This window comes from Pelodiscus sinensis, chromosome 5, assembly GCF_049634645.1.
Source record: "Pelodiscus sinensis isolate JC-2024 chromosome 5, ASM4963464v1, whole genome shotgun sequence".
Taxonomy (NCBI): domain Eukaryota; kingdom Metazoa; phylum Chordata; order Testudines; family Trionychidae; genus Pelodiscus; species Pelodiscus sinensis.
In genome coordinates, this window is record NC_134715.1 from 93,083,756 (window position 1) to 93,109,864 (window position 26,109).

General features: G+C 41.7%; 1 protein-coding gene across 2 annotated transcripts in view; it reads left to right on the forward strand.

The window, feature by feature from the left end:
* The window catches only part of RFC1 (replication factor C subunit 1), an 82,352-nt gene that overhangs the window by 39,220 nt on the left and 17,023 nt on the right, over positions 1–26,109 (forward strand). For both annotated transcript variants that reach the window (XM_075930561.1, XM_075930560.1), the window contains exons 5-14: positions 4,090–4,322; positions 6,149–6,223; positions 8,406–8,483; positions 12,198–12,285; positions 12,385–12,683; positions 15,071–15,178; positions 16,912–17,091; positions 20,651–20,755; positions 22,154–22,550; positions 23,511–23,620. In XM_075930561.1, coding sequence (XP_075786676.1) covers positions 4,090–4,322; positions 6,149–6,223; positions 8,406–8,483; positions 12,198–12,285; positions 12,385–12,683; positions 15,071–15,178; positions 16,912–17,091; positions 20,651–20,755; positions 22,154–22,550; positions 23,511–23,620 — 1,673 coding nt within the window. The remainder of the gene's footprint in view (positions 1–4,089; positions 4,323–6,148; positions 6,224–8,405; positions 8,484–12,197; positions 12,286–12,384; positions 12,684–15,070; positions 15,179–16,911; positions 17,092–20,650; positions 20,756–22,153; positions 22,551–23,510; positions 23,621–26,109) is intronic.

The window sequence follows — 26,109 nt, forward strand, 5'->3', positions numbered from 1 at the left end:
AAAAAAAATCAACATTCTTTTAAATTAAACGTCTTCATATTTATCCTTTTACATTGCACTACCCCCTAAAAAAAGTAATATACTGTTTATTTTTTAAGTGTTAAAAATAGTTGAAGTAATGAAGTCTTCTTTTGAAAGCAGTCTGCCAAAGTAAAACCCAATTCTATTACATTGGTGTCTTTAGGGTTAAGAAGTAGAAAGCGATCTGTGTTTTTTACCAGAAACAAATTAATGTAGTTATATCTCCATTAACTCTTAATTTTAGTAAGATGCAGATTTTATCCCTGGAAATACATTTTCTTGTTGAACTGAAAAATTGTAAGAAGTGAAAATAATTCTGAAATTAAGTTTGTGAAACAAGCAATCTACTATTAAGATATTAAATTGGGAAAATTAGTTTAGCATCAAGAGGAAAATCTCCCGGATATATTAGTTAAATTGAGCTTAATGGCTGTAGGAGATGTATTTTTGCCCAAAGAAAATACACTGTTGTGTTGAGGCTTACTTTTTTTCTTGGTCAATTGCTCTGTGGGCCAAATAATACAGAACTGTTTGACAGGTGGACTATCTTGTCTTCAGGCATTCTGCTGTTATTTTTTTGATGTAGCTGCTAAGCTAGTTCTTCCTTCACAAGCATAGCTTTTAGTCCTGAACAATAATTAGCCTGCCTATTTGGGGTGTCCTTTTAAAATACGTTTATAACAATGTTCAGTAGCAGAAATCTTCCAGCCAGCTAATGCCCTGAAAGCTGCTATTATCACCTTCCGTTATGTGGTGTGAAAAGGGAAGAAGACACTTGTAAATCAAAAAAGAAATCTTACTCTTGTGGTAAGGAGGGCAGAAAATTGTCTAGACCTAATAAGCAAATAACCACCTTCCACTGAAAATGCAAGGAAAGTATACCCTTAGAAAAGCTACTAAAGAAATAAGGAATTGTTTATAAAAGTATGTAACTAGAAATAAAGAGATACAATTAGAGCTGGTTGGAAAATGGAAACATTTTTGCTCAAAAATTTCTGTGAACATATTTTTTCATTGTTTCAGATCTACATAAAATTAAGGAAAGGACAACCAAGGCTGAGCATTACGCTGAATATTAGGAACATTTTCCCTTTGTACTATACAGGCAGTCCCCGGGTTACGTACAAGATAGGGACTGTAGGTTTGTTCTTAAGTTGAATCTGTATGTAAGTCGGAACTGGCGTCCAGATTCAGCCGCTGCTGAAACTGACCAGTGGCTGACTACAGGAAGCCCGAGGCAGAGTTGCTCTGCCCTGGGCTTCCTGGAATCAGCCGCTGATCAGTTTCAACAGCGGCTGAATCTGGACGCCTGGGACAGAGCAGCTGGGGCGCTGCCAGGTAGGTCCCCGCAGTGCCGCACCTCTGAGCTGCGGGGAGCAACCCGGCAGCACCCCAACTGCTCTACCCCAGGTGTCCCCAAGTCAGCTGCTGCTGAAACTGATCAGGGGCTGATTCCAGGAAGCCCGGGGCAGAGCAACTCTGCCTCGGGCTTCCTGTAGTCAGCCACTGGTCAGTTTCAGCAGCGGCTGACTTGGGGACGCCTGGGGCAGAGCAGCTGGGGTGCTGCTGGGTTGCTCCAGTAGCGCCGCTCTTCGGCTCTACTGGACCAACCCAGCAGCACCCCAGCTGCTCTGCCCCAGGCGTCTTGATTCAGCCGCTGCTGAAACTGACCAGCAGTGGCTGAATCAGGACGCCTGGGGCAGAGCAGCTGGGGTGCTGCCGGGTTGATCCAGTAGTGCCGAGAGCGGTGCTGGGGACCAACTGGCAGCGCCTCAGCTGCTCTACCACAGGCGTCTGGATAAAAGCCTGGTCTGCTGGGGGGGGACGGACGCACTAGTTGTGGCCCCCCCCCCCCCAGCAGAGGAGGGAGACGCGGGCCGCAGGCCCGAGACGCGCCGCGGTCCCGCCGCCTTGGTCCTCTGCGGCTTTGCTCCGTGTCTCCCTGGTCTGCTGGGGGCCCAGATGCGCTGGGGTGGGGGGGGCCCCAGCAGACTAGGGAGACGTGGCGCAGCTTTTCTCGCCCCAGAGGACGCGGGCGGAGGGACCGCGGTGCGTCTGGGCGGTCCCGCCGCCCGCGTCCTCCGGGACGAGAAAAGCCCCGTTCGTAAGTACGGATCCGACATAAGTCGGATCCGCGTAACCCGGGGACTGCCTGTAGTATCCCAAGGAAAGCAGTAGAAACACCACCCTTGTAACTGAAGGCTGGTTTTACATTTTTCAAGTAGATACAGGATACTTGAAATCTCTGTATAGTTCTGCTTTTATCAGATCTGTGCATTTTAAGTTCTTCTCTTGACTCAAGCCTCCTGTTCAATTGCTCCAATCATATCTTCCTTTCACTTTCTTTTGGCCTTTGCATCTGTTCTTAATACCCTCTATAATTTCCTCTGGCCATGGACAGCCACTTTATCTTTTAATTCACATACCTCAATTTAAAGTCTTTTAGCAATAATTCACCATAAAAACAAATCTTATTAAAGCAAACGGAAAAAAATCAAACCATGCTGTATGGTTTCTTCCCCTCCCCTCCCCCCGTCTTCATCTGGTCTCTTGGCATATTGGATCTGTAGTTTTTGATTTATTATATAGTCCTGGTGGAGTGTCCTCTTTAATTAGAGTATTTATTGGATATTAGTAGTAAATGAGGGGAGCTAAGTCTCACTGAAATAATTTGGAAGTCTTTTTTTTTTTCATTGACCACAGCGGGCTTTGGATTAGGCTCAAGCTGAGCAAAACAATCAAAGATCGAGGATGGGCATGGTCATCTACTTACAAGAGAGCTAGGTAACACAGTACAGTAAGTTTCTTACATCTCTTCTATGAATTGTGTTGCCAGGCCACCTAAGATTCAGTAATGATAATACTGTATTACATGGATTCTTTGAATATCTGCCTATTGGAAAACCTTGATGTATGAAAATATCTGGTAGCAATGGTTTCTTGTGAGCGGATACTAAAAATGAGTTAACAAAACTGGAAGAATAAAACTCTTTTCATCGTTTTCACAAAAACAGCTCTTTATAAGGAAAGGAAGATAAAAGCCTCACTTCATTTTTGTGGTATATGGGCTATTCCAAAATTCCCTGAATTTCAGGGTTTACTGTGTATGTGGAACTGTTGTCTACTTTTGCTATATGCTATTAAATGGCTGCTCTTCTGTGTTAGAGATGATCACACTTTCAGTGGAGGGAGAAGTAATATAATTTGTTAAGCATTTCGGGGTTTTGATAAGAGTTTGTGAATGTTGCTGCCACTGCTAGCGCACATATGCTAGGTATAGTTGCTAGTTACTGTTATGGGCACAAACCTTTTAAAAAAATCTTATGATTCAAGCAGTCGCCTCGCACATTTCCAGGAAATATGCACCTCAGTGCATCTCTGTTCCCTTGCCTCTGGTACCAACTATGAAAGTCCTAAAATATTTTTGTATCATGACATGCATCTGACAAAGTGGGCCTTTGCCCACAAAAGCTTATGCTACAATACATTTGTTAGTCTATAAGGTGCCACAGAACTCCCTGTCGCTTTAGTTAGTAGATAGTAGTAAGCAATCCTGGGGTACTCAAGTGATGAGGCCCATGTAAATACTGAAATGAAAAATAGATCAGTATAATGCTATGCTTTGGGGTGTGTGTGTGTGTGTGTGTGTGTGTGTGTGTGTGTGTGTGTATTTTGTTGTTGTTGTTGTAACTAAAGGGGTATGGTGTAAAAGGCCTTTATCTTAATAACTTGCTGTTTTCATCTACGGAAGAGGTTTGAAAGTCAGGAGACCTTGATTCTATTGCCGTCTCTGTTTTACATACATTTATAAAGTTCTTTGGATGAAAGATTCTGCATGAGTACAAAATAGTAGTAATAAATTTGTACATAATTACCAATAGCCTACATTGAATTATGTAAGTGGTGCTTTGAGCTGTATTTTTTTAAATGAACATTTCACACTTTGTAAAATTTTCAAAGATGTCAGGTGAAGAAATAACAAACCATGCCCCAAATAATTTTCCTCGGTTACATTATGTAAGAACATATTCAGGATAACAGAGTGATCAAATATTTTTCTCTGTTAAGATGATGAAGATGACTTCATTAATAAGAAGACTTCACAGAAACCCAAGGAGAATGGAACATCAGCAAGCAGCTGTCCAGGAACAGCAGGAGCAAGAAAGGAGGATGCTAAGCCACAGGCCAGAAGTAAACCTTTATCTCCAGTAAAATTGACACCAACCTCAGTATTCGATTACTTTGGAACTAGTAGCGTACAACGATCAGAAAAGAAATTGGTAGCAAGCAAAAGAAAAGAAGTGAGTATTCAGTATATTCTTGTTTAGCTGCTCAGGTGTTTAATGATAGCAGATCAAAATGGCTGGTTTAGTGAACTGCTTAACGGCAATGCAGAGCTGCCACATAACCATTTATTCTTGACATGTCTTGTTTTAAAAGCCATTTTGTGTAAATTTAGTGTAAATGAGTATTATTTTGACTAACAAATCCAGATGTATTAGAAGTTCTAAAAAACATTGATATTTTCAAAGAGAAAAGTATAATTTGATATTCAGCAAAAAGTAGTTCATTAATGTTCTAATATATGTGCTATGCTTCTGTAGCAAAATTTTCTGTTTTGTAGATTTTGTGAAATTAATTCATTAACCACATGTAACAATAAAAAAATTATTAAATTAGTGATTATTAACACATAAGATTTGGTGCATGGTGAGGGATAAAATTTTTGAAGTATTGCATCATTTTGTAGGAAACAAATTTTTAAAATACTGGTTGCACCTTTCTAGTCCAGCACTCTTAGGACCTGATGGGTGCCGAACTAGAGACTATGCCAAACTGTGGGAAGCCTGTATTGATAGCAGCATTCTGAACACTTCTACTGCTTAATGGGCTCTTAGAAGACTTTTGTGGGTAAATTAGAACTAAATAACAGTGCAGAACATTGCGCGCCAGCAGTGGCGACTATTTTAAAAAAAACAAACACACTTTATAGAATCGCAGGAAACTTGGCCAAACTCATAAGTGGACATCTGGCTAACTACAATCATGCTGGACCATGGATGTTGCCGGACCAGAGAGGTTCAACTTTTACTAAGAAAACAAGACTTTAATTAAACAACTGAAGAAATTCAAGTTGCAACTTACTACACTCATTTTAGAAACACCAGCAAAATGGAGGCTATCAGTTTGCTAGTCTCTCTTCCTGTTCAGTTCTCTGAAGAGTGATGTTACCAAACGATGTTTTTCAACACTAAATAACTACCAACGGACCCATTTTCCTGTAGCTGCTGCTGTTTGTCAGATTTTTTTTTTAATTTATAAAATGGACTTGGTAAGAACAAGCTTTTTTTTTTTTTTTTTTCTTCAACAATTCTATATTTTACATGTGTAAAGAGAAACCTGATAAGGAATTTCTCCCAATTCTAGTTCTATGTGAAGAGTTTTATTGTACTATCAGTAAACTGTCTGAAATGCTTGATTAAAAAGTCAAGAACACTAGAGAATATCAGTTTGAATTTCTAAAATATTGTTTGACTAAAAATTGAAAATTTGTGAAAGATGTTGGCCTGACCCCAACACTCCCCAGCCTGGAATCCCCTCCCCAAGCCAGCATCTCCTTCTTCACCTCCTCCTTCACCCAAATTCCCTCCCATAGCTTGCATCTCTCACCCCTTCACTTACCCAAATCCCTCATTCCCACCCCAGAGCCTGCACCTCCTGTCTCAACGCAGTGAGTGTATAAGGGCTGGGGATAGCAAGTGATGGAGAGGAGGGGAACAGAGAGGACGCGACATCAAGGAAGGGGTTGGGTCTTGGGGAAGGGATGGGGCTAGATCTTGGCTTGTCCTGACATTTAAAAAGTGATCTTGGGTGTAAAAAGGTTGGAGACCACTGCTCTAGGGTTAGGGCCTGGGCTTTAAGCAGATCTCAAGCATGAAATCCAGGGGTTCAAACTCAGGGGAGGGGACCTAAATGGTGCATTGCATAACTATTCTGGCTGGGGAGTTTGAGACCCCTGGGCTAGGGAAATTATACTCCTCATAATTAATACAACTGTATTCCATGGTACCTTTCTAGATAATGGGAGAACTTGAACTGTTTTTATTTTCCTTTCTTTCAACTGCAGCTTTCACACAGCAGAGATTCATTGCTAGAAGATGAGGCCATTGCTAAGCAACTGCAGTTAGAGGAAGATGTAGAGGTAAACTTTGTCCTGGTGCTCTGTCCCCGCAAATCAAATAATCCTCTTTAACAGCCTTCACTTGACAACAAAATAGCTTTGTTGTGTTTTGTGTTGAGCAATTCCATGAATTTGCTGTTCCAATGACTTGCAAAGAGAAGACAGACTTTATGCCTTCTTTAAAAAATACATTTAAACAATAAAGTTATTATATGCAAGGTTATTTTGTGGATGTCATTTTAATATTGTAAATGGGGCCTCCTTATGTACCCTGCTCTCTGCGGTTCTACATCACTCTTGCACACTCTTACCTGTCTTTACTACTCCTGCCCTTTCAGATCTACTCTTCCTTCCCCCTTCTTTACTTCTCTCTTGCCCTGTGAAATGCATGCTACATCTCAAGAGATCACTGCCATCCATGACCATTTCATTTGATGGTCTCTTGATCTCTATGCACTTCTAGACATATCCTTCTTATCCACAATAGTACTACTGTATTTAACTTTATAAGCAACATATGAATCTGTTTTATATGGGGAGAAGGGTAGAATATCTGTGAAAATATGTGCATGTTTTCTTCATTGAAGGGAAGAGTGGGTAATTTACGTTTAATAGATGTACAGGAAAATGTTTAATGCATAAGTATTCTATGAAATAAATGTTTTATAGTTTACAAACATTAAAAAATAGAACATCCTCCATGACAGTGGCTCCCAAACTTTTTGGCATCATGCCCCCTTTTTGATTTTTTTGAAAAACCCTCATGCCCCCGCTCTACCCCCAACAGCAAAACTTGTTGAGGAAAAAAAAAAAAAGGAACTGACTGGGGCAGCAAAACTTGATGGGGGGTGGGTTGCCTTGCCCCCCCCCCCAGAATTTCTTCATGCCCCCAGTTTGGGAACCCGTGCTCTATGAATTTGCCAGAAAATATTATCTTCTCATAGGGTTAACTTTTTATATTAAATGTACGTTTTTTAAAAAAAGACTAAATTTTCTTTAAATCCCTAATGCAATTTGTACAAGAGTGGTGGTGCTGTAGATATAATTAGAGCATCTCCATTACATTTCTTGTGTATCTTTTACTTAAATGCCTCATTTACATTAATGATACTGTTTCTGTCCTTTTTCGTCTTTCTGCTGGAAGCAGGAAAGATAGATGCCATTCATCAGCTTCAGTATACTACCAGTGTTATGGTTACATAGAAAATAGTGCCTGTGGTATATCTGGACTTATGAAGTCATCTATTTGAATCATGCAGGAAGGCGTGTTTGTTCTTGGGTTAAGGCAGTTTACTTGCTGTTGCAAAAGGATTTGATTTGTAATGTGGAGTACAGTTATTACCAATAAACACCTTAGGACAAATGTTTTCCTCAAGGCATAATATTAGATGATGATAATGGTAACAAGGATTCCTGTCACTGTTGTAGATGTTGCCTTTGTTAGGTTTTCCTTCATTTGTTCCTAATATAACTAGGCTTTATATTTTTATTTGGCACAAGCTAATAATTAATTGCAAATGAAATCTGAGGAATTGTGTAGATCTCACTCTGGAGGAAATCTATTTTGTTGAAATTGCTATCTATATTTTTCAACAGGATTCGCATCTGTCTAATATGTCAGTTTCTCAAATGCATTAAAGTAAGAGCCAGGGAAATGTCAGAGGATATATTTGTAAAAATCTGCCATCTTTGAATAAGCAAACTGGCATTAAGATGCCACTTTCATTATGGTGATGTTTTAATATAGAACAGGATTTTTTTTTTCTGAAATCAATTCTGGAAGAGGATCTCTGAGACCAGCCGGGAGCTCCCGGGTAACAGATTTAGTAGTGAGATCTTGACTTCTTTTCTGATTTTAGATGTGTAATGTATTAAGAAGGTAGTCCAAATGTTCAAAGGAACAGAATAATGGTATTGCACAATTTTATTCCTAAATATCTAGATAGCGTGTCTCTTTATATAGTGGGTTGGTTGGTATTACAGATACCTTTCATTGAGTTGAATACTGTCACAACACTTGGGGTAAAACAAGTCATTTTGTAGCATTTGGAGAAGTCTAATGCAGCAGTATTTCCTCTTGGCGAAATATTTGATTTAAATTATTGTCATTGTCCATGTGTTTTGTGAATTTTTTATCTTTATATACAAACTATCTATGAATTAATTCTTTGACAAAAACCTGGATATTCTCCTCTTTTCACAGCTAGAGAGACAGCTGCATGAAGATGAAGAATTTGCCAGAACTCTGGCCATGTTGGATGAAACACCAAAGAAAAAAAAGGTTAATTTTTAATAAGTTTTGTTTTAAAAATAAAAAGATTTTTAAAACTAAAATGTTCTTGTGACTCCTGGATTGCATTATATTTGTGTGTATGTATTTTATGGAGATCCATGGGGAGGCTAGAAGCATTAGGTTATGGGATTGAAAAGGTTATGCCCACTTGTACTTGTACATGATTCTGGGATGCATTAACAAGAGTGTTGTGAGCAAGACACAAGAAGTCTTCTGCTGATTAGGCCTCAATTGGAGTATTGTGTCCAGTTCTGGGCACCACATTTCAAGAAAGATGTGGAGAAATTGGAGAAGGTCCAGAGAAGAGCAACAAGAATGATTAAAGGTCTAGAGAACATGAACTGTGAGGGAAGACTGAAAGAATTGGGCTTGTTTAGTTCAGAAACCAGAAGACTGAGAGGGGACATGATAGCGGTTTTTAAGTATCTAAAAGGGTGCTACAAGGAGGAGGGAGATGAATTGTTCTCCTTGGCCTTTGAGGATAGGACAAGAAGCAATGGGCTTAAACTGCAGCAAGAGAGGTTTAGGTTGGACATCAGGAAAAACTTCCTAACTGTCAGGGTGGTTAAACACTGGAATAAATTGCCTACGGTGGCTGTGGAATTGCCATCTCTGGAGATATTTAAAAGCAGGTTAGATAGACCTCTATCAGAGATGGTCTAGACAGTGCTTGGTCCTGCTGTGAGGGTAGGGGACTGGACTCAATGACCTCTCAAGTTCCCTTCCAGTTCTAGTGTTCTATGATGCCCATTCTCAGTAAGAATCATCCTCCCTGAGCATCAGCAGGTGTCTTGCTTTTTATCCTTGAAGTTGAGTGGGTGGACTGCTTCCTTTGAAACTGTCACTATGCTCTGTTGGCTGCTAGGCTGTGTCCAGACTCAGGGTTTTTTCCGAAAAAAGTAGCCTTTTTTCGAAAAAACTTCACCTGCGTCTAGACTGCAGCCGCGTTCTTTCGAAATTAAATCGAAAGAATGCGGCTTTTCTTTCGACGGTGGTAAACCTAATTCCACGAGGAAGAACGCCTTCTTTCGAAAGTGCTCTTTCGAAAGAAGGCGTTCTTGAAAGCAAACAGGCTTTTTAGAAAGAGAGCATCCAGACTCACTGGGTGCTTTCTTTTGAAAAAGCGGCTTGCTTTTTCGAAACTCCGTGTGCAGTCTAGACGCTCTCTTTCGAAAGAGGCTCTTTCGAAAGTATCTTTCGAAAGAGGCTTGCAGTCTAGACATAGCCCTAGTGAGTGCAGCAGAACAGTTCTCCTTTACTGGCCCCTTCATTAGTAGAGTTCTTCACCTTTGTCATAATTATAGCTTTGTACATAGCTGTCTAACAAGCTAACTCTGAGACTTACCTGAAGATTAAACAGTAAATCCAGGTGATAATTATATCTATGAACTCACCTAGTATTGTCTGACAAAATGTTTTTTTTATAATTAGTAATTTACTGGAAAAGAAGATTGAACCATTAGCAGTTAATTACTGGCTTCTGTATCTCTTCAGAACTAGAAATCTAGTCAATGAAACTCCTCATTCAGTTGTCTGTTTTCTGTTTGTGGGCATAATTTCTCTATTAACATATGAAATTTTACAAGACCAAGTTGTAGGTTGGGTATACACTAAGAATGTTAAAATGCAATTATTTGACTAATTGTATAGTTGATAAGCACCCCAGCAGAGCTGCAGTTGGGGTAGTTCCAGAGGAGCGAACTCGAGCCGGGACTGAAGTCCTGGCTTATGTTGGCTCCAGAGCCACCCATGCTACGGCTCTGCATTTTAAATGCAGTAAGTGCCATTGGGCTCTTACTACATTTAAAATGCAGAAGCGCAGTGATGTTTGCGGTTCAGCAACCCCTGTCCGTGGCCAGCCCTGGCTGCTGTGAACAAGGGTTTCTTGGCAGCAGCAGCCCCTGTCTGTGGGGGGGCCCCAGCTCCGCTTTGGGACCCCTGTGGACAGGGGCTGCTTTTTAACGTGTCCTCTATCCCCGCTGCTGTCTCTAATACAGGTGGGGGGCCAGATGGCACCCCAGAAACAGTGCTGGCGGGGAATGGGCTCTTAAGCTGGCTCCCCCCAGCAGTGGCTCTTGTCCCCCCTCTTCCCAAGAGGGTGCGCTGCAGAGAACATGATGAGAGCGGGGACTGCTTGAGTCCCTGCTCTCCCCGTGCTCCCTGCGGCACTTCTGCTTCTGAAAAGCAGTTCAGCTTCACTTCACTTCAAAAGCAGAAGCGCCCACAGTGGGAACCAGTACGAGTGGGGACTGAAGAAATTCCCACTTGTGCTGTTTCCCACTGTGCCTCTGCTTCCCCTGCCTCCTCTTACTGGGGGAAACCAGCTTTACTGTCTCCTTCCCCACAACACCAGCTTCTGCTCCCCCTCCCTTGCTGATAGAGGCAGCTGGGGGAACTAGTCGAGTCTCCTATCCAATAAGCATTTGCTTATTGGCTAGTCGACTAGTTGCTTACATCCGTAGTATACAGTTAAACTGGTGCAATAGCATAGCTGCAGCTGCACTGCTGTAGTGTTTTAGTGTAGACTCTGAGTTATGGGAATGGGAATGGTTCTCCGATCACTGTAGTAATGGGAGTGGTAGCTAGTGACCTAGTGCTGTCTGGGGGATAAATAAGCTTAGCTACTTTGCTGAGGGGTATGGATTTTTCATAGCTTATGGGACATAGTTGGGTTGACTTAACTTTTTAGTGTGGAACTGGTCTTAGTTTTTAAACTGATTTTGTGAAGTAGCACAGTTTTCCAGTTTGATTGTGATTCATGCTCAGATGTGATGTAGAAGGTTAAAATTTAATATTAAAATACTGAAGACTGAAATAGTTTGTGGGAAAAATTCAAATTAAATCAAAGTTATATTAGTACTTTTGAATGTATTCTATAGGCAATTATGTAGCAAAATCTTATCAACATAAAAATGGAATGGTTTAGGGTTTGTGTTTCCTATCACATGTAGGTCCACTTTAAATTCAGCCCAGATTGGTAGACTATTTGGTGACTTAGTACTTGAGGTGAAGTTGAGTTGCTGATCCAAAGTGAGAGTCTACGTCACAAAACCACCACCTTATTTTGTTTCTACCTTGCAAGAATGTTGGCAATCTCAGAGAAGCCAGGGATTGAAAAAACATAGAAAATGAATTCTTAAAATTGTGGGTCCTCTGTGTTAGAGAGTGCCTGATAAGCGAATAGGAGGCTGTATTTTTCAGTGTTGTAAATCTGACATTGTCCACCAGTGTTAAAACATACATAAAATAGGATTGTTCTAACTGTTATGATTTTCTGCTTCCTTGATTTTATTTTGAAACTAATCAAAACATTCAAACTGAAAATAGGTCAGATGTAAATCAGAAAGGGAACACTTACTAGTTAAAGTAATCGCCTTCGAAATTCATAAATGAAAGCTGTTTCTCTTAAGCTGCCAAATGAACTGATTAGGACCAAATTTATCATCATAGGTTATTAGACATATGTCTCCCATTCGAAGAGGGGGGTATGCAGAAGGACAGAATTTGATCCTAAAAAGCTTATCTGCTTAGATGTATTTTCCAGAGGTGCATGAATAAATCCTGTTCTAACAAGTGGTTGGGACTAACCATTTACACAGTGCTTTTCAGAACCCAAATATAGCTTTCAGAAATTGAGAGAGATGGTTTGAACCTGCCGAAGGTGTACACTTCTAACCCCTGGTATTTTGTTTGTTTGTTTAGGCTCGAAAAGATCCAGAAGACAAGCAAATCATTTCAACTACCAAGACAAGTTCAAACACAATGGAAAAAAATAAACAATCTAAAAAAAGTAATGCTAGCATACAGAAAAACTTTAGCATTCAATCTGGAATATGAAAGTTCTCCTGTTAACACACATTTCTTCCCCCTCCCTCTTTTTTTCCCCCAGGGATAACTTCAAACTCAACAGAAGACACAAAGACTAATAATGAAAAGGAACAAGCTAAATCAGAAAACACAAGAGCATCCTGTTCACATCCAGAAACTTCTGTCAGTAAAGCAATGGAGTTAATGAATAAGACCTTGCCTTTGAAACCTAGCTCTAAGCTTGTGGCTCTGAAACAGAAAGAAGAGAGCAATAAAAAGGGGGGAGAGATTCCTAGTGCAGCGACAAAAGAAAAAATCACTTCAGAAAAGGAAGAGAAGAGAACGCCAAAGAAACAGAAAATTTCTCCCCAAAAACCTGAGGTAGGGACCTTTCATGAAGGAGGTCACTAGCGCTTGATGCTGACAGAAGGGTATGAATGGGTTTTTTTTTTTTTTGGGGGTGGTGGTTTTTTTTTTCATTTTACCAGGTTCCTCATCTAACTATTGTTGCTGGTCAATATGTTTTGCCTTTGCATTTCTCATTTCAAGAAGTCAAATTTGTAATGAAGTTTACAAAGCAAGAAAAAGATTACCCAGAAGAATATTTAAAGAATTAACCTAGGAATTAATAGATCTAGTTAACAAGCACTTTTTAAAGGGTACATGTGCACAGAAATATCATGTTGAAAAGTTTTGTGGGAAGAAAGTACTTCTCTGAATAGTTACATAATGCAGAAATTTGGAGGGGGAAAACTGAATTGATGGTGACTGGGAGTTTTTTGGTGCTCAAATTGATTACAGAAGTGAACGGGTTTTTTGAATCCTTGGTATGCAAATACATTGTTACCAGAATAAATAACTCCTAGGCATGTGCTTGGTACAGGTTATGATACAAATATGAAAACTGTTCTAGCTGAATTCTCGATGCAGGATGCTGTAGATGACACAGGAGGAAATTAATTTAGAATATATGTTAATAAATATAAGAAATGCAGACTTAAGCACAGCATAATCAGCTTTTCAACAATTCCTACCTTGTTGTTAATCCTAGACTCTGAAATGTCAGAAGCTTCTGCTAGTCTTATATTTCAAATAGTTAAATGTTAATTTGAGAGAAGATTCGGAAGATAATTTTCTCAACTCTCTAATCCAGGGCTACTCAACTTTGGAAGCCCAGGGGGCCACAGTGACACTCACAGCACATGAGCGTGCACACAGGGCTTGACAAACTATACAATCTACTCGCCTATGGCGAGTAGATTTCAGCTGCGCGTCCCGTTCATTCGTGGCGCGCGCATGCGCAATGAGTCTCTTGCGCATGTGCAGTACGGGGCTGGCAAGTGATTTTCGCTACCGTTTGTCAAACCCTGTGTGTGTGTGTGTGTGTGTGTGTGTGTGTGTGTGTGTGTGTGTGTACCCTGTGTGTGTATGTATATAATTTTTTTTTTTTTTTTTTTTTTGCAAATAGCTTCTTTCACACTGACAGGCATGAATACAAAAATTAAGCCTTAAGCCATGGCTCCAGACATAAATGTGGCCAGTGTGAGCCAGTCAGCACCTCTCAGGCCCTGCCCATAAGACTAAGCAGCTATCACTTCCCACAATGCCCCGGGGCTCCCAGCACCTCCTCCCTGGGGGCTAGAAAAGCTGACCCCTTATATCCATTTGTTCCAGCCAGGCCGTCTGCTTGCATCTTTCAGTATTTACCTCGCCTGGGAAATCCCTCACCGTTGTGGAGTGTGTTCCCAGGGGAGGCCATGTTCAAAGGATCCCACCCACAGGCTGCGTGTTGAGCCCACGTAAACACAAACCTCACTGCAGGCTGCGAACAAGTGGGCAATAAGCTGCATGTTGAGATAAGAAGCTTTAAAATAAGAAGCTAAAAATGGCATACATTGTCTCTAAGGTTCTGTATGCTTAACAACAGTCATAGTTTGTGTTTGTAAAGAGAAATAGACAATATTGCATTTACAAGGAGGAAGGCCTGAATTCTCTAATAGGTCTTTTCTTACTTCTTAGATTTTTATGAATAAAAGGCTGATGCATCTGAAGCATTGCAAAATAAATTGGTTGTGTGTATCAGCTTAGGGCATGTCTACATGTGAAAATTATTCTGGTTTAAGATTGAATATGAATTTAAAGTGGATTTCTATTCCCTGATAGAGCTCATCCAAACATGATGTTAACATAAATAGTGAAAATGTTCACTGTTGAACAGTAATTCTTTTCGCATATTTAAAGAGATGTGCTGCAATACTGTAGAGTTATTTTCCTTTTGTAAAGGCCAGTGTTGCTAGTACAGTTGAACCTCTTTAGTCCAGTGCTCTCTGGTCTGTCAAGGCACGACATCCTTGGTCTGCAATCATTTTAGATAGCTGGATGTTCACTTATCATGGGTGTGGCCAAGTTTCAGTCCCATAAAGTTTGTTTACAGCCACCAGTCCTGTGGCTCAGTGTTCCGTGCATGTTGTTTAGTTCTAATTTACCCCTAAATGTCTTCTAAGAGCCCAGTAAACAGTGGAAGTGTTGGTAATGTTGCTAGACAATATTGACCCCCTGTGGTTCGTCAAATTCTTTAGCTCAGCTCTGGTCAGGTCCTGAGGGTGCCGGTCTACAGAGGTTCAACCTGTAGTTGTGTGTCAGCATTTTAAAATGAGCCGTAGGGTTTGCTGCTGCTTTAGTACACCAGAAGCTATTTGGAAATTTTAAAGAAAGTAAGCCTTGAGTTTGATTGTTACATTGCTTACTGCAAATTTCTTCTTTCAAAGTCTTTCAGTCCTGAGGACTCTGAAAAGAAACGCGTCAACTACCAGGCATATCGGAGTTTCCTTAATCGAGAAGGTCCAAAAGCACTTGGTTCCAAAGACATACCACAAGTAAGTCCCAGGTTGGCTGCAGTATTCCCTCTACTCTTTTTCATTCATGCACAGATTTTTTTTTTTTTTTTTTTTTTTTACATCCATGTACAGAATAAATTTAAGTGCACTGGGCATGTGTGAATGTGCACCACCAGTAGTAACTAAACATACTGCTTTACTTAATCAGCTGGGCATTGTTTGAATCTCTCCTGAGTGACTGCATAAGCACACAGTTTACAGGGAACACGGGTTGGTTGGCTGTAGAAGATTTACAGCATTTTCTGTGTAATAATATTGATGCACTTATTGAAGCCTAAGGGCTTTTAGGTATAAATTACTTGGTAATACCCAATAATTTGGAAAGTAAACTCAGTATTTGTGGCATTCAAAGGTGCTTGTGAAAATGGCTTGTAGGAGTCTATAGTTCTGTCATGTTGTTGAGCTCACTTACAAGAGTGCAGCATTTTGAAGTGTGCCAATTGTTTTGATCCAAGAAAAAGATTGATTTCATTTTTTTAATTCCTTATGAAATAAAAGCCATATCTTTTTATGTAAAAATAAACAGCACAAATTAAAAAACCTAAATGTCACAGACTTGGAAACCTTTGGTATAATATTGGATTTATATAGAGATTTAAAAAAAATATTTACTAGGGGGCAGTGCCCCCTGCTTGCTATGCTTGCCACCCCCCGTCTTCGGGGGTGAGCAAGACTGATTCTCACTCTGGCGGCTGGAGTCTATGCCAGCTCCAGCCCCTCAGGCCTCCCCACAGCAGGAGGGGAGGGCAGGGCCAGGGGCCATCTCAGACTTAGCCGTTGGGGAGGGGAGGGCTGGGACCGCACCAGACCTGGCCTCTTGTCTTCGACCCTCCCCGCGCCAGCCCAGCCTGCCTGCCTCCCTGGCCTCTCGGCCCCCCTCTGACTGCTGGAGGAGCACCAGGGTGGAGCTGGGGGCGGCGGGAGTGGCAGCGCTGCTCCTTGCTGAGCTGGAGACCCCTGACGCTCCAGGACCCAGCAGGGAACTGCTGCCTCCGCAACATGCATGCTTCTCTACAAGTCATCCGGCATGGAGCCTCGGGGTGTTCTCCTCTCCGCGCAGGAAGCTGGCATGCTAATCTTGGGGAGGGGAGAGGGTTCTAGGCTGGTGTTCCAGGCATGCAGCAGGCCCCCCAGTGCGGCTGGGTTGAGCAGCTGGAAGTGGCAGTTCTCCGCGGGGTCCTGGAATGTTGGGGGCCTCCAGTGCAGCGAGGAGCCACTGCTGCCACCCCATTGTCCTGCAGGGGAGCTGGGGGCCAGCGGGGAGTCCAAGGCGCCCTCCTGATGCAGGGGGGGCAGAGAACTGTGACCCATGGCTGCCTCTTCTGGGGACTCTGTTGAGGCTGGGGTGGGGCGGGGTGACATGATGAGTCACTCTGTCACCCCACAGGAAAAACTTTCTTTAATATATAGAGAAACAGTAGAAAACAACTGCCCTTCTGGTCGAAGAAAGTGACTGCCAGGGGTTTGCCGTGCTTGAAGCACAGGGAGTGGATACCTATTGTAATTGAGTTTTCCTACTTAAATTTAGCTAAGTGTCAAACGAATAGTTCTGATTCTGACTATCAATTCAATTGTTTTTGGCTGCTGACAGACTCAGCTAACTAAACAGTACTTGACAAATCAAGGTATTGAAGAAGTTGTTTTTGTAATGGGGAGACATTTTGCTGTAAGTGCATCAAGTGATACTGCTTACTGCAATATTTGATTCTTAGGGAGCTGAAAACTGCTTGGAAGGCTTGACATTCGTAATTACAGGAGTCCTGGAGTCTATTGAACGAGATGAGGCAAAGTCTTTAATTGAGCGTTATGGGGGAAAAGTAACTGGTAATGTCAGCAAGAAGACAAACTATCTTATTATGGGGCGTGACTGTGGCCAGTCTAAATGTGACAAGGTAAGTGCTACTACGGACGATCCAAGAATGAAGTATACAAGTTAATTCACTCATAGACTTTAAGGCCAGAAGGGACCTTCATGATCATCTGGTCTGAACTCCTGCACGTTGCAGGCCACAAAACCTTGCCTGCTTACTCCTTTAATGAATCTGTAACCTCTAGCTGAGTTACTGAAGTCCTCAAATCATAATCTAAAGACTTCACGTTACAAAGAATCCATCATTTACACTAGTTTAAACGTGCAAAGTGACACATGCCGCGTGATGCAGAGGAAGGTGAAACCTCCCGGGGTGTCATGCCAGTCTGTCCCAGAGGGGAAAATTCCTTCTTAATCTCAAATATGGCAATCATTGGACCCTGGGTCTTGCTGAAGTGCTCAACAGCAACGCATCATCTGGGAAACAATTGTCTGTAGAGCCCCGTTACTGGCTATTGGGGATATTTGTTACTATTAGTTGTAGATTAGCTATGTGCAGTTGTAGGCAGTCTTATCATAGTGTCCCCTCCATACAGTTATCAAGTTCCGTTTTGAAGCCAATTAGGTTTCTTGCCTTCATGACTCCCCTTGAAGAGCAGTTCCAGAACTTCATTCCTCTGGTGGCTAGAAACCTTTGTCTAATTTTAAGCCTAAACTTTTTGCTGGTAGTTTTACATCCAGTTCTTGTGTCAATGTTGGTGCTTAACTTTAAATAACTCTTCTCTCATTCAAAACATATCCACATGTAAATTTACTATCATCACATCTCTCTTCCAAAACAAGACAGTTCTCTCTAAAAGTGTATTTTGAAAAATACGCAAAAAATGAAATACAGATTGTATTTAACCAGGACTCTCTGGTCTGGCAACATCTGTGGTCCGGCAGGATCACAGATGTTCATGGACCCAAAATACCAGATATAAGGAGGTCCTGCTGTGGGGCAGGAGTGCAGTGGGGGGGCTCGTGACTCAGCCAGGAGCCCCATGTATGGGTGGTGGTGGTGAGCAGTGCAGTGGGGAAATCTGGCCCCAACCGTTAAGCAGTAGCAGGGGATTAGCAACAGCTGTGCAGCTCTGGCTCCGGCCCCGGCCCCGGCAGCAGACAGGTAGCTCCAGCCCTTGCCATGCGGATCTGGCCCAGGGAGTCTGGCCATGCAGCTCCGACCCCAGCAGCAGGCGGGCCAAGCAGAGCTAGAGAGCTCTGGCCCAGGGAGTGACCAGGCAACAGCAGGGTGGGCCGGAGCGCTAGTGGAGGTGGTGGGTTGGGCAATGGTTTAGCATAGGCCAAGAGGGGAGAGACCTCCCTTGGTCCAGCAAATCCCCTCATCTGGGACTGGTCAGGTCCCGAGGATGCCAGACCAGGGAGGTCCAACCTGTAGTAACTTTTCTTAAAAAAATGAAATGTTAATAGACTTTCTTTGTACTGCTAATTTTAGATTGTGTCTCAGTTAAAGGTAACACTGACTTCCTTCTTTTTCTACCAGTAGCTTCAATTTTGACAGTAGTTTTGTGGGCTCATCCATACTCACATATGTACAGACGGTATGTCTGAGGAAGTGCACTTTCTTCTATATGTAAGAGCAGGAATACGCCCAAAGTTGACAGCAATGCTAATTAGTGGTGTTTCAGTTAATGTACAAATAATACAGTATTAATATTAAAGGCTTCAGACCTGATTAAATATAAAACTTGTGAAAAGAATTCAGAGTGTTGGAAACATGTCTGGCTAATAAAGTTAGTCTGAAACCGCCAAAGGTGGGACAGTCAATACTGAAGTCATTCATTGAGTAGTAGGATGAGTCGGTAGGACAGTGGTCTCCAACCTTTTTTAACCATAAGATCGCTTTTTCAATTTAAGTGCAATGTAAGATCTACCTCACACCCAAATACCCTTGCCCCACTTCCTTCCAGCCCCTTCTTTGAGGCCCTGCCCCGATCCACCCTTTCTCCGAGGCCTCACTCTGTACACTCCATCTCCTTTCCTCCCCCATCCTCATTCACTTTCGCCAAGCTGAGTAGGGGATAGGCATGCAGGCTCTGGTCTTAGGCCAAGGGGTTTGGAGTGTGGGAGGGGCTCTGGGCTTAGCCCAGGGTGGGGGTTTGGGGTCCGGGGTCCAGGAGGAGTTTCAGGGGCAAGATCTAGGAAGGAGTTTGGGTTCAGGGGAACTTGCATCTGGGGCACGAGGTTGGGTGTAGGAGAAGATTCAGGGCTGGGACGGGTTCAGGCAGCAGGTTCTGGCTGGGCACCGTTTTACTGAGACTGCTTCTGGGTGGTGGAGCAGTGAGGTTAAGGCAGGTGTACCCCTGCCCTAGCCCTGCACCACTCTTGTAAGCAGCTGGCATGTACAGTCATGGCACCATATGCTGCCCCTCATCTACAGGCACAGAGTCCACAGCTTCTACTTACCATGGATTCCCATTACTGATCAATGGGAGTTGCAGGAGTGGTGTCTGCAGGCAAGGACACCATGTGGCAGCCCCCTGCTCTGCCTTTCTCAGGGGCTGCAGGGATATGCCAGCCACTTCCAGGAGCAGCAGTTACCACAAGAATAATGACTCCTGCCATGACAGGTTAGGCATTTGAGAATTCACTACTCAAAGAATTTAAGCGTAAGAGAGAAATGAAAATTATGAAATGCACAGACCAGTCAAAAACCAAAAATAACCCGCTTTACTTCTTTCACTGTTTGTAACAACTACTCCCCATGCATGTGTTGTGTTGGGAAATGAGAGGGAAGGACAGGTGTGTGTTTGTGAGAATGACAGACAATGTGTGAGCATGATAGACATTTGCATTGCCAAGCTCCCTCCAGTCCCTTCTCTCTGTGTGGAGAGAGGGTACAGGAGTTGGGGGAGGAGGGACACCCTGACATCAGTGCCTCCCCCTTCCTCCCTCCCCACCCTGCACAGCAAGCAGGGAGTTTCTAGGGGGGCAGCTCCAAGGCAGAGAGGGCAGGGAGTAGCATGACAGTGGATGCAGGGGCAACTGAAGTACCAGTGCTTGATAGCCTTTTGGCCAAACCAGTCAAGATCACCTGTCAGAGACTCCAAGACCTACTGGCGAATCCCGATTTACTGGTTGACCACTGCTCTAAGATAGTTTTGATTAATGAGCACAGACGGTGTCTGGTGAAACAAGAAATGAATCTGAAGGTGTAAATTAATCAGCCCTGTCAGACTGTTGTTTAATGTGTCTTATTGCCACTTGCAATGCATATTCAAAAGTTAATTTCTGGGAAAATTTAAAATAAAAATAATTCCAGGTATGTAAACTAGTTTCAGATTTTTTTTTCAAATGCCACCATTTGATAATGTGAATAGAAGTCCTTTAAATGTCTGTCTTTAATGTACAGTGTTTGTATTTTTTATATTACTACTAAAAACAACCACACATACCCTAACTACTTCCCCTCCTGTCTCATTTCTGTCATTTATAGGCTATTTGGTATTAATTTTGTTTTTAAAATTGTATCTGCTACTGAGAGTAGCTTTTAGCATTGCTTGTGTTTCCAAACTTAGTCATACATGAACTGTTTTACAGAAGTGCAATTGAGCTAATCTTCGTTATTCTTTCTGTTCTAGGCATCAACATTAGGGACAAAAATTATTGACGAGGATGGCCTATTTGATCTGATTAGAAATATGCCAGGCAAAAAGTCCAAATATGAATTAGCAGCAGAAGCTGAGGTTTGTACAAAATAAACTTACATTTATTTCTTAAAAGTACTGTACACTAATGTTCTGTGTTTGCCCACCACCTGTCCTACCTTTGGCGGTTTCAGACTAACTTTATTAGCCAGACATGTTTCCAACACTCTGAATTCTTTTCACAAGTTTTATATTGTGGCTAAGGAGACGTCCTTTTACTCGTTTTTGCTTTTGTTTTATAAGATTTTTTAAAACCTATTTAATACACTAATACTCCCCCTAGTGGAGTGCCTATTTGAGGAGTGAGTATATTTAGGGGAAATCCAATACATTTAATAAGTTTTACTAATTGATTATTCTTTAAAATGTAATAGTGCTAGCACACCACAGCTTCTTTACATTTGTGTGCAGTCTAATTGAAGATGATCAAGGCATCTGAGATCCTATTGCCAATTTAGGGTAATAAATGGCATATGCTAAAGTTAGCACTTACGTTTTGTTGCTATTTTGTCACTCCTCGGTGCAAACATTAAGTAATCTTAATCTAAATAAACTAATGTTAATGAATGCTATAAAGTGTTACACAGTGTGGTTAAGCTCAGTCTATAATGATCAAGCAAACAGTATTCACAGTTTTCTAGCGGTACTAACGTGGCTTCCAAAGTAAATGTAGACATGGTCTTGCCATTTCTCCTGTGACTAGCAGCTCTAATTGTGATAATTGTATCTATTTTTATATAAACCTAAAATTGATTTTGTGTTGGTATTGTAATCCACTCACAGGCTTACTGTTCATAACTGTGCTGGGAGTTGTGTTTCTTTGGCAGTGTCGCAAAGTTCCAAAACGTTTTGATAGAAATTTGGGCTTATGACTGAGCTTCATTTTTCATAGAAAGTGTCTGTTTTTCTCAAGGGCAATTTTGGGCTTTTTGTTTGAAAAACCAAAACATTTTTTGAAATGCTACCATAGTGCTTCATGGGAGTTAGTTTTCTCTTTTCTCTTCCATAGGCTGCACCCTTTAGCCTCAAATTATATATCCAACAAAGTGCCATAAGTAGAGACTCTGTGATATCGTAATGGGTCGGCAATAAGGGAGACCATGGTGCATAATGAGAGTTACAGTTCAGGTACCTCATGGCCCCCTCTATGGAGTGGCTCCCTAGCCTGACAGATCCCATGAGGCAAGGCAGTGTTACTTCCAAATTGAAGTTTTAATTTTTATTGCTGAATATTTCAAACTTTTCCTTGGAAAATTTCTGACAATGAGTATATCATTTGAATAAAATCGTATACAGAGGGGTGGTGAAGATTCCAATTAGCTCTATTTATATACACTGTGCCATTCCAAAGGCTCTCTAGTTCTTTATGCCACTGGCCTGTGTATTTCCTGGTTGGTATTATTTTCCCTTCACACTTTCACTCTTCTGACTTTGAAGGCAAAGAAATCAAAGCCAAAATGGGACAAGACCCCGCAAAAAGTTGAGCCTGAAAAAAGAAAAGTTAGCCCAGCTAAGAGAGAAACTGACTCTAAAAAAAGCAACTCCACTCCAGAAAAAGGAGGCACCTTCAGATCTCTAAAAAAAGAAACTACCGAAACACAGAAAAGTCTGGACTTCAAGCAGCAAGCTGTGGAGAGAAAGCATGCTCCAAAGGCTGAAGAGACTTGTGTTCCTGATATAAGCAAAGTCAGAGCAGAAGGGTTGCTATGGGTTGATAAATATAAGCCCACATCTCTTAAAACAGTAATTGGACAGCAAGGGGATCAAAGCTGTGCTAATAAGTTGTTACGATGGCTCCAAAACTGGTACAAGAATACTTCTGAGGACAAACATGGTGACTATGCAATTAATATCTATCTGGCTTTTTGCAGGTTTCTCAGTTTGTAGAATTGTTGGTGTTCCCACTGCTCAGCTTCATGTAGAATTCTTCTGTATATAGTGCTAGCAACTAATATTCTGGAATCTGATTTAATGTCTCAGAGTAGAAGTGATATTTTCAGCAAGTGTCAAGTCTCTGTTTTATCTTTGCAGTTGTAAAACCACAGTGTTGTATTCTATTTGTTTGGATATTTACAAAGTATAAGATACCCAGACTTCAACAATCATTAATTCACTTCCCCTACATTCCTTAAGAGTCTTCCACCATAATTGGCCTCTGCCAACACCCATTTCCTCATCAGCAAGGAGAAAAGTGAGCCTTGCAAAGCCCTGAAGGCTATTGTACTCTGGTGGCTGCTGTGCACACGGGGAAGAAGTGACTTCCCAAGCTCCTGGCAATGACGAGCATGTTGTTTTAACAATAATCTGTGACTTAAAAAAAAAAAAAAAGATGCTGCAAACTGGTCAGTACAATATGTTGGTACTTAATGTGTGGTATTCTGTACTAACTTTTTCTGACCTTCCATGATAATCTATAAGAGAATGAAAATGTCATCCTAAGTTTGCATATAATTTCATTAGAACCCACAGGCTTATTTTTCATGTCTTCAAAACTAATGTCTCAGCAACTAAAATGGTAAAACATTTTAGTGCCAACAAGTATGTTAATTTTGGAAACAATTAAAAGCAAAGAGTACAATCACTTAATCTGTTTGAACTGAAATGATTTGAATTACAGTTCTCCAAATGTTCATGCTACAGTTTTTTATAGATTTGTAGTCCATCATTCTGGTATCCAAAAATTGAGCTTGCTTGTTTTAAGGTCTAGTTTTTCAGGTATGGTTTTTAAAATGTGACTCTGTCCCATCTCTGTATTATATTTAGATAATCTCCCCCCACCCCCTTTTTTTTAAAGGAAAACCCAGTAAATTGGGAGGCAAAGATGATGGTACTAATTTTAAAGCAGCTTTACTGTCCGGGCCACCAGGAGTTGGTAAAACGACTACAGCTGCTTTAGTTTGTCAGGTGAGTGCTGCTTCACAAATGTTTTTGGTATGCAAGAGAAGTTGCAGGCATTGGACATAGGCCTTAATGTTTCCAATTACAGGTGTAAGATCAAGCTGGATCCCACTGTGACTCTGCATAGGCACAGGAGTTCACCTACTAGGGATGTGAATATGTAGTCATTTACATGATTAACGGTGTAAACTGTTACACACAGTGGGAGGCCAGAGCCATCCCCTCCCTGCCTGCTGCTGCTTCCCACAGAGGCAGCAGCATGGAATGGTGGTGGCAATATAGGCAGGAGCCGGGGGTCATAGAATCATAGAATCATAGAATAATAGGACTGGAAGGGACCTCGAGAGGTCATCGAGTCCAGCCCCCCGCCCTCAAGGCAGGATCAAGTTCCGTCTACACCATCCCTGACAGATGTCTATCTAACCTGTTCTTAAATATCTCCAGAGAGGGAGATTCCACCACCCCCCTTGGCAATTTATTCCAATATTTGACCACCCTGACAGTTAGGAATTTTTTCCTAATGTCCAATCTAAACCTCCCCTGCTGCACTTTAAGCCCATTACTCCTTGTCCTGTCCTCAGAAACCAAGAGGAACAAATTTTCGCCTTCCTCCTTGTGACACCCTTTTAGATATTTGAAAACCGCTATCATGTCCCCCCTTAATCTTCTTTTTTCCAAACTAAACAAGCCCAGTTCATGAAGCCTGGCTTCATAGGTCATGTTCTCTAAACCTTTAATCATTCTTGTCGCTCTTCTCTGTACCCTTTCCAATTTCTCCACATCTTTCTTGAAATGTGGCGCCCAGAACTGGACACAGTACTCCAGCTGAGGCCTAACTAGTGCAGAATAGAGCGGCAGAATGACTTCACGAGTTTTGCTTACAACACACCTGTTGATACAACCTAGAATCATATTTGCTTTTTTTGCAACAGCATCACACTGTTGACTCATATTCAACTTGTGGTCCACTATGACCCCTAGATCCCTTTCCGCCATGCTCCTTCCTAGACAGTCGCTTCCCATCTTGTAGGTATGGAACTGATTGTTCCTTCCTAAGTGGAGCACTCTGCATTTCTCCTTATTAAACCTCATCCTGTTTACCTCTGACCATTTCTCTAACTTGCTAAGGTCATTTTGAATTATGTCCCTATCCTCCAAAGAAGTTGCAACCCCACCCAGTTTGGTATCATCTGCAAACTTAATAAGAGTACTCTCTATCCCAATATCTACATCATTGATGAAGATATTGAATAGTACGGGTCCCAAAACAGACCCCTGAGGAACTCCACTTGTTATCCCTTTCCAGCAGGATTTAGAACCGTTAACAACAACTCTCTGACTACGGTTATCCAGCCAATTATGCACCCACCTTATCGTGGCCCTATCTAAGTTATATTTGCCTAGTTTATCAATAAGAATATCATGCGAGACCGTATCAAATGCCTTACTAAAGTCTAGGTATATGACATCCACCGCTTCTCCCTTATCCACAAGGCTCGTTATCTTTTCAAAGAAAGCTATCAGATTAGTTTGGCATGACTTGTTCTTCACAAACCCATGCTGGCTATTCCCTATCACTTTATTACTTTCCAAGTGTTTGCATACGATTTCCTTAATTACCTGCTCCATTATCTTCCCTGGGACAGACGTTAAACTGACCGGTCTATAATTTCCTGAGTTGTTCTTATATTTCCTGAGTTGTTCTTATAATTAAGAACTGGTCGCGGGGAACTGGCTTAAAACTGCTCCTGCCTGCTCCCCCTGTGTAAATGTGTACTCGCTGTAAATTTCAGCCATTACATGTTTACAAAATTAAGCATGTGTTAACATCCCTTCCACCTATACATAGAGCCACCATGAATGTCCACCCATATAGAACTGCTTGTAGTGTCAGGATCTTACATGAGAATACAGATGACTGATGGGCAACCTAGACTAGTGAGTGGCCATCCTTCATCTCAGTGTGCTTGTACACCTAGAATTTGCAGGATGTGCCCACGGAGCTGCAGTAGCACTTTGAGTGGATGCAGAGGGTATGCACGGCTCTCAGTCCATGTTGTAAGGTGCATGCTGATAGCACACTTCACATGTCCTTGCTTTACTTGCATGTCACTTCAGTAATACTGGTAGGAAGAAACTACACCGATAGAAACCAGCTGAGTCTGGCAACTTGGCACATGGGCAATGGTAAACAACATTTCTTATGGGTCACACACAGTACCCTAATGGGCTGCATGTGGAACTGCTGACCACAGGTTGCCTGTCATTGATACAGGCACTAGGATACTCCTGTAATGTGTAGTGTTAGTACATATATGATAGTGGTGTGATTATGCATCCATGTCTATTTATGAAAAGAAATATATGTTGCAGTGTGTTGAGGATTGGATTTTTTTTAAAGTTTACAGTGCTTGCTTAACTCTGTTCCTAATGAAGGTAATAGGAGATAGTGAGAGCAGAGTGAAGCCATCAGTCATGCTTTTGAAAATTGTGTG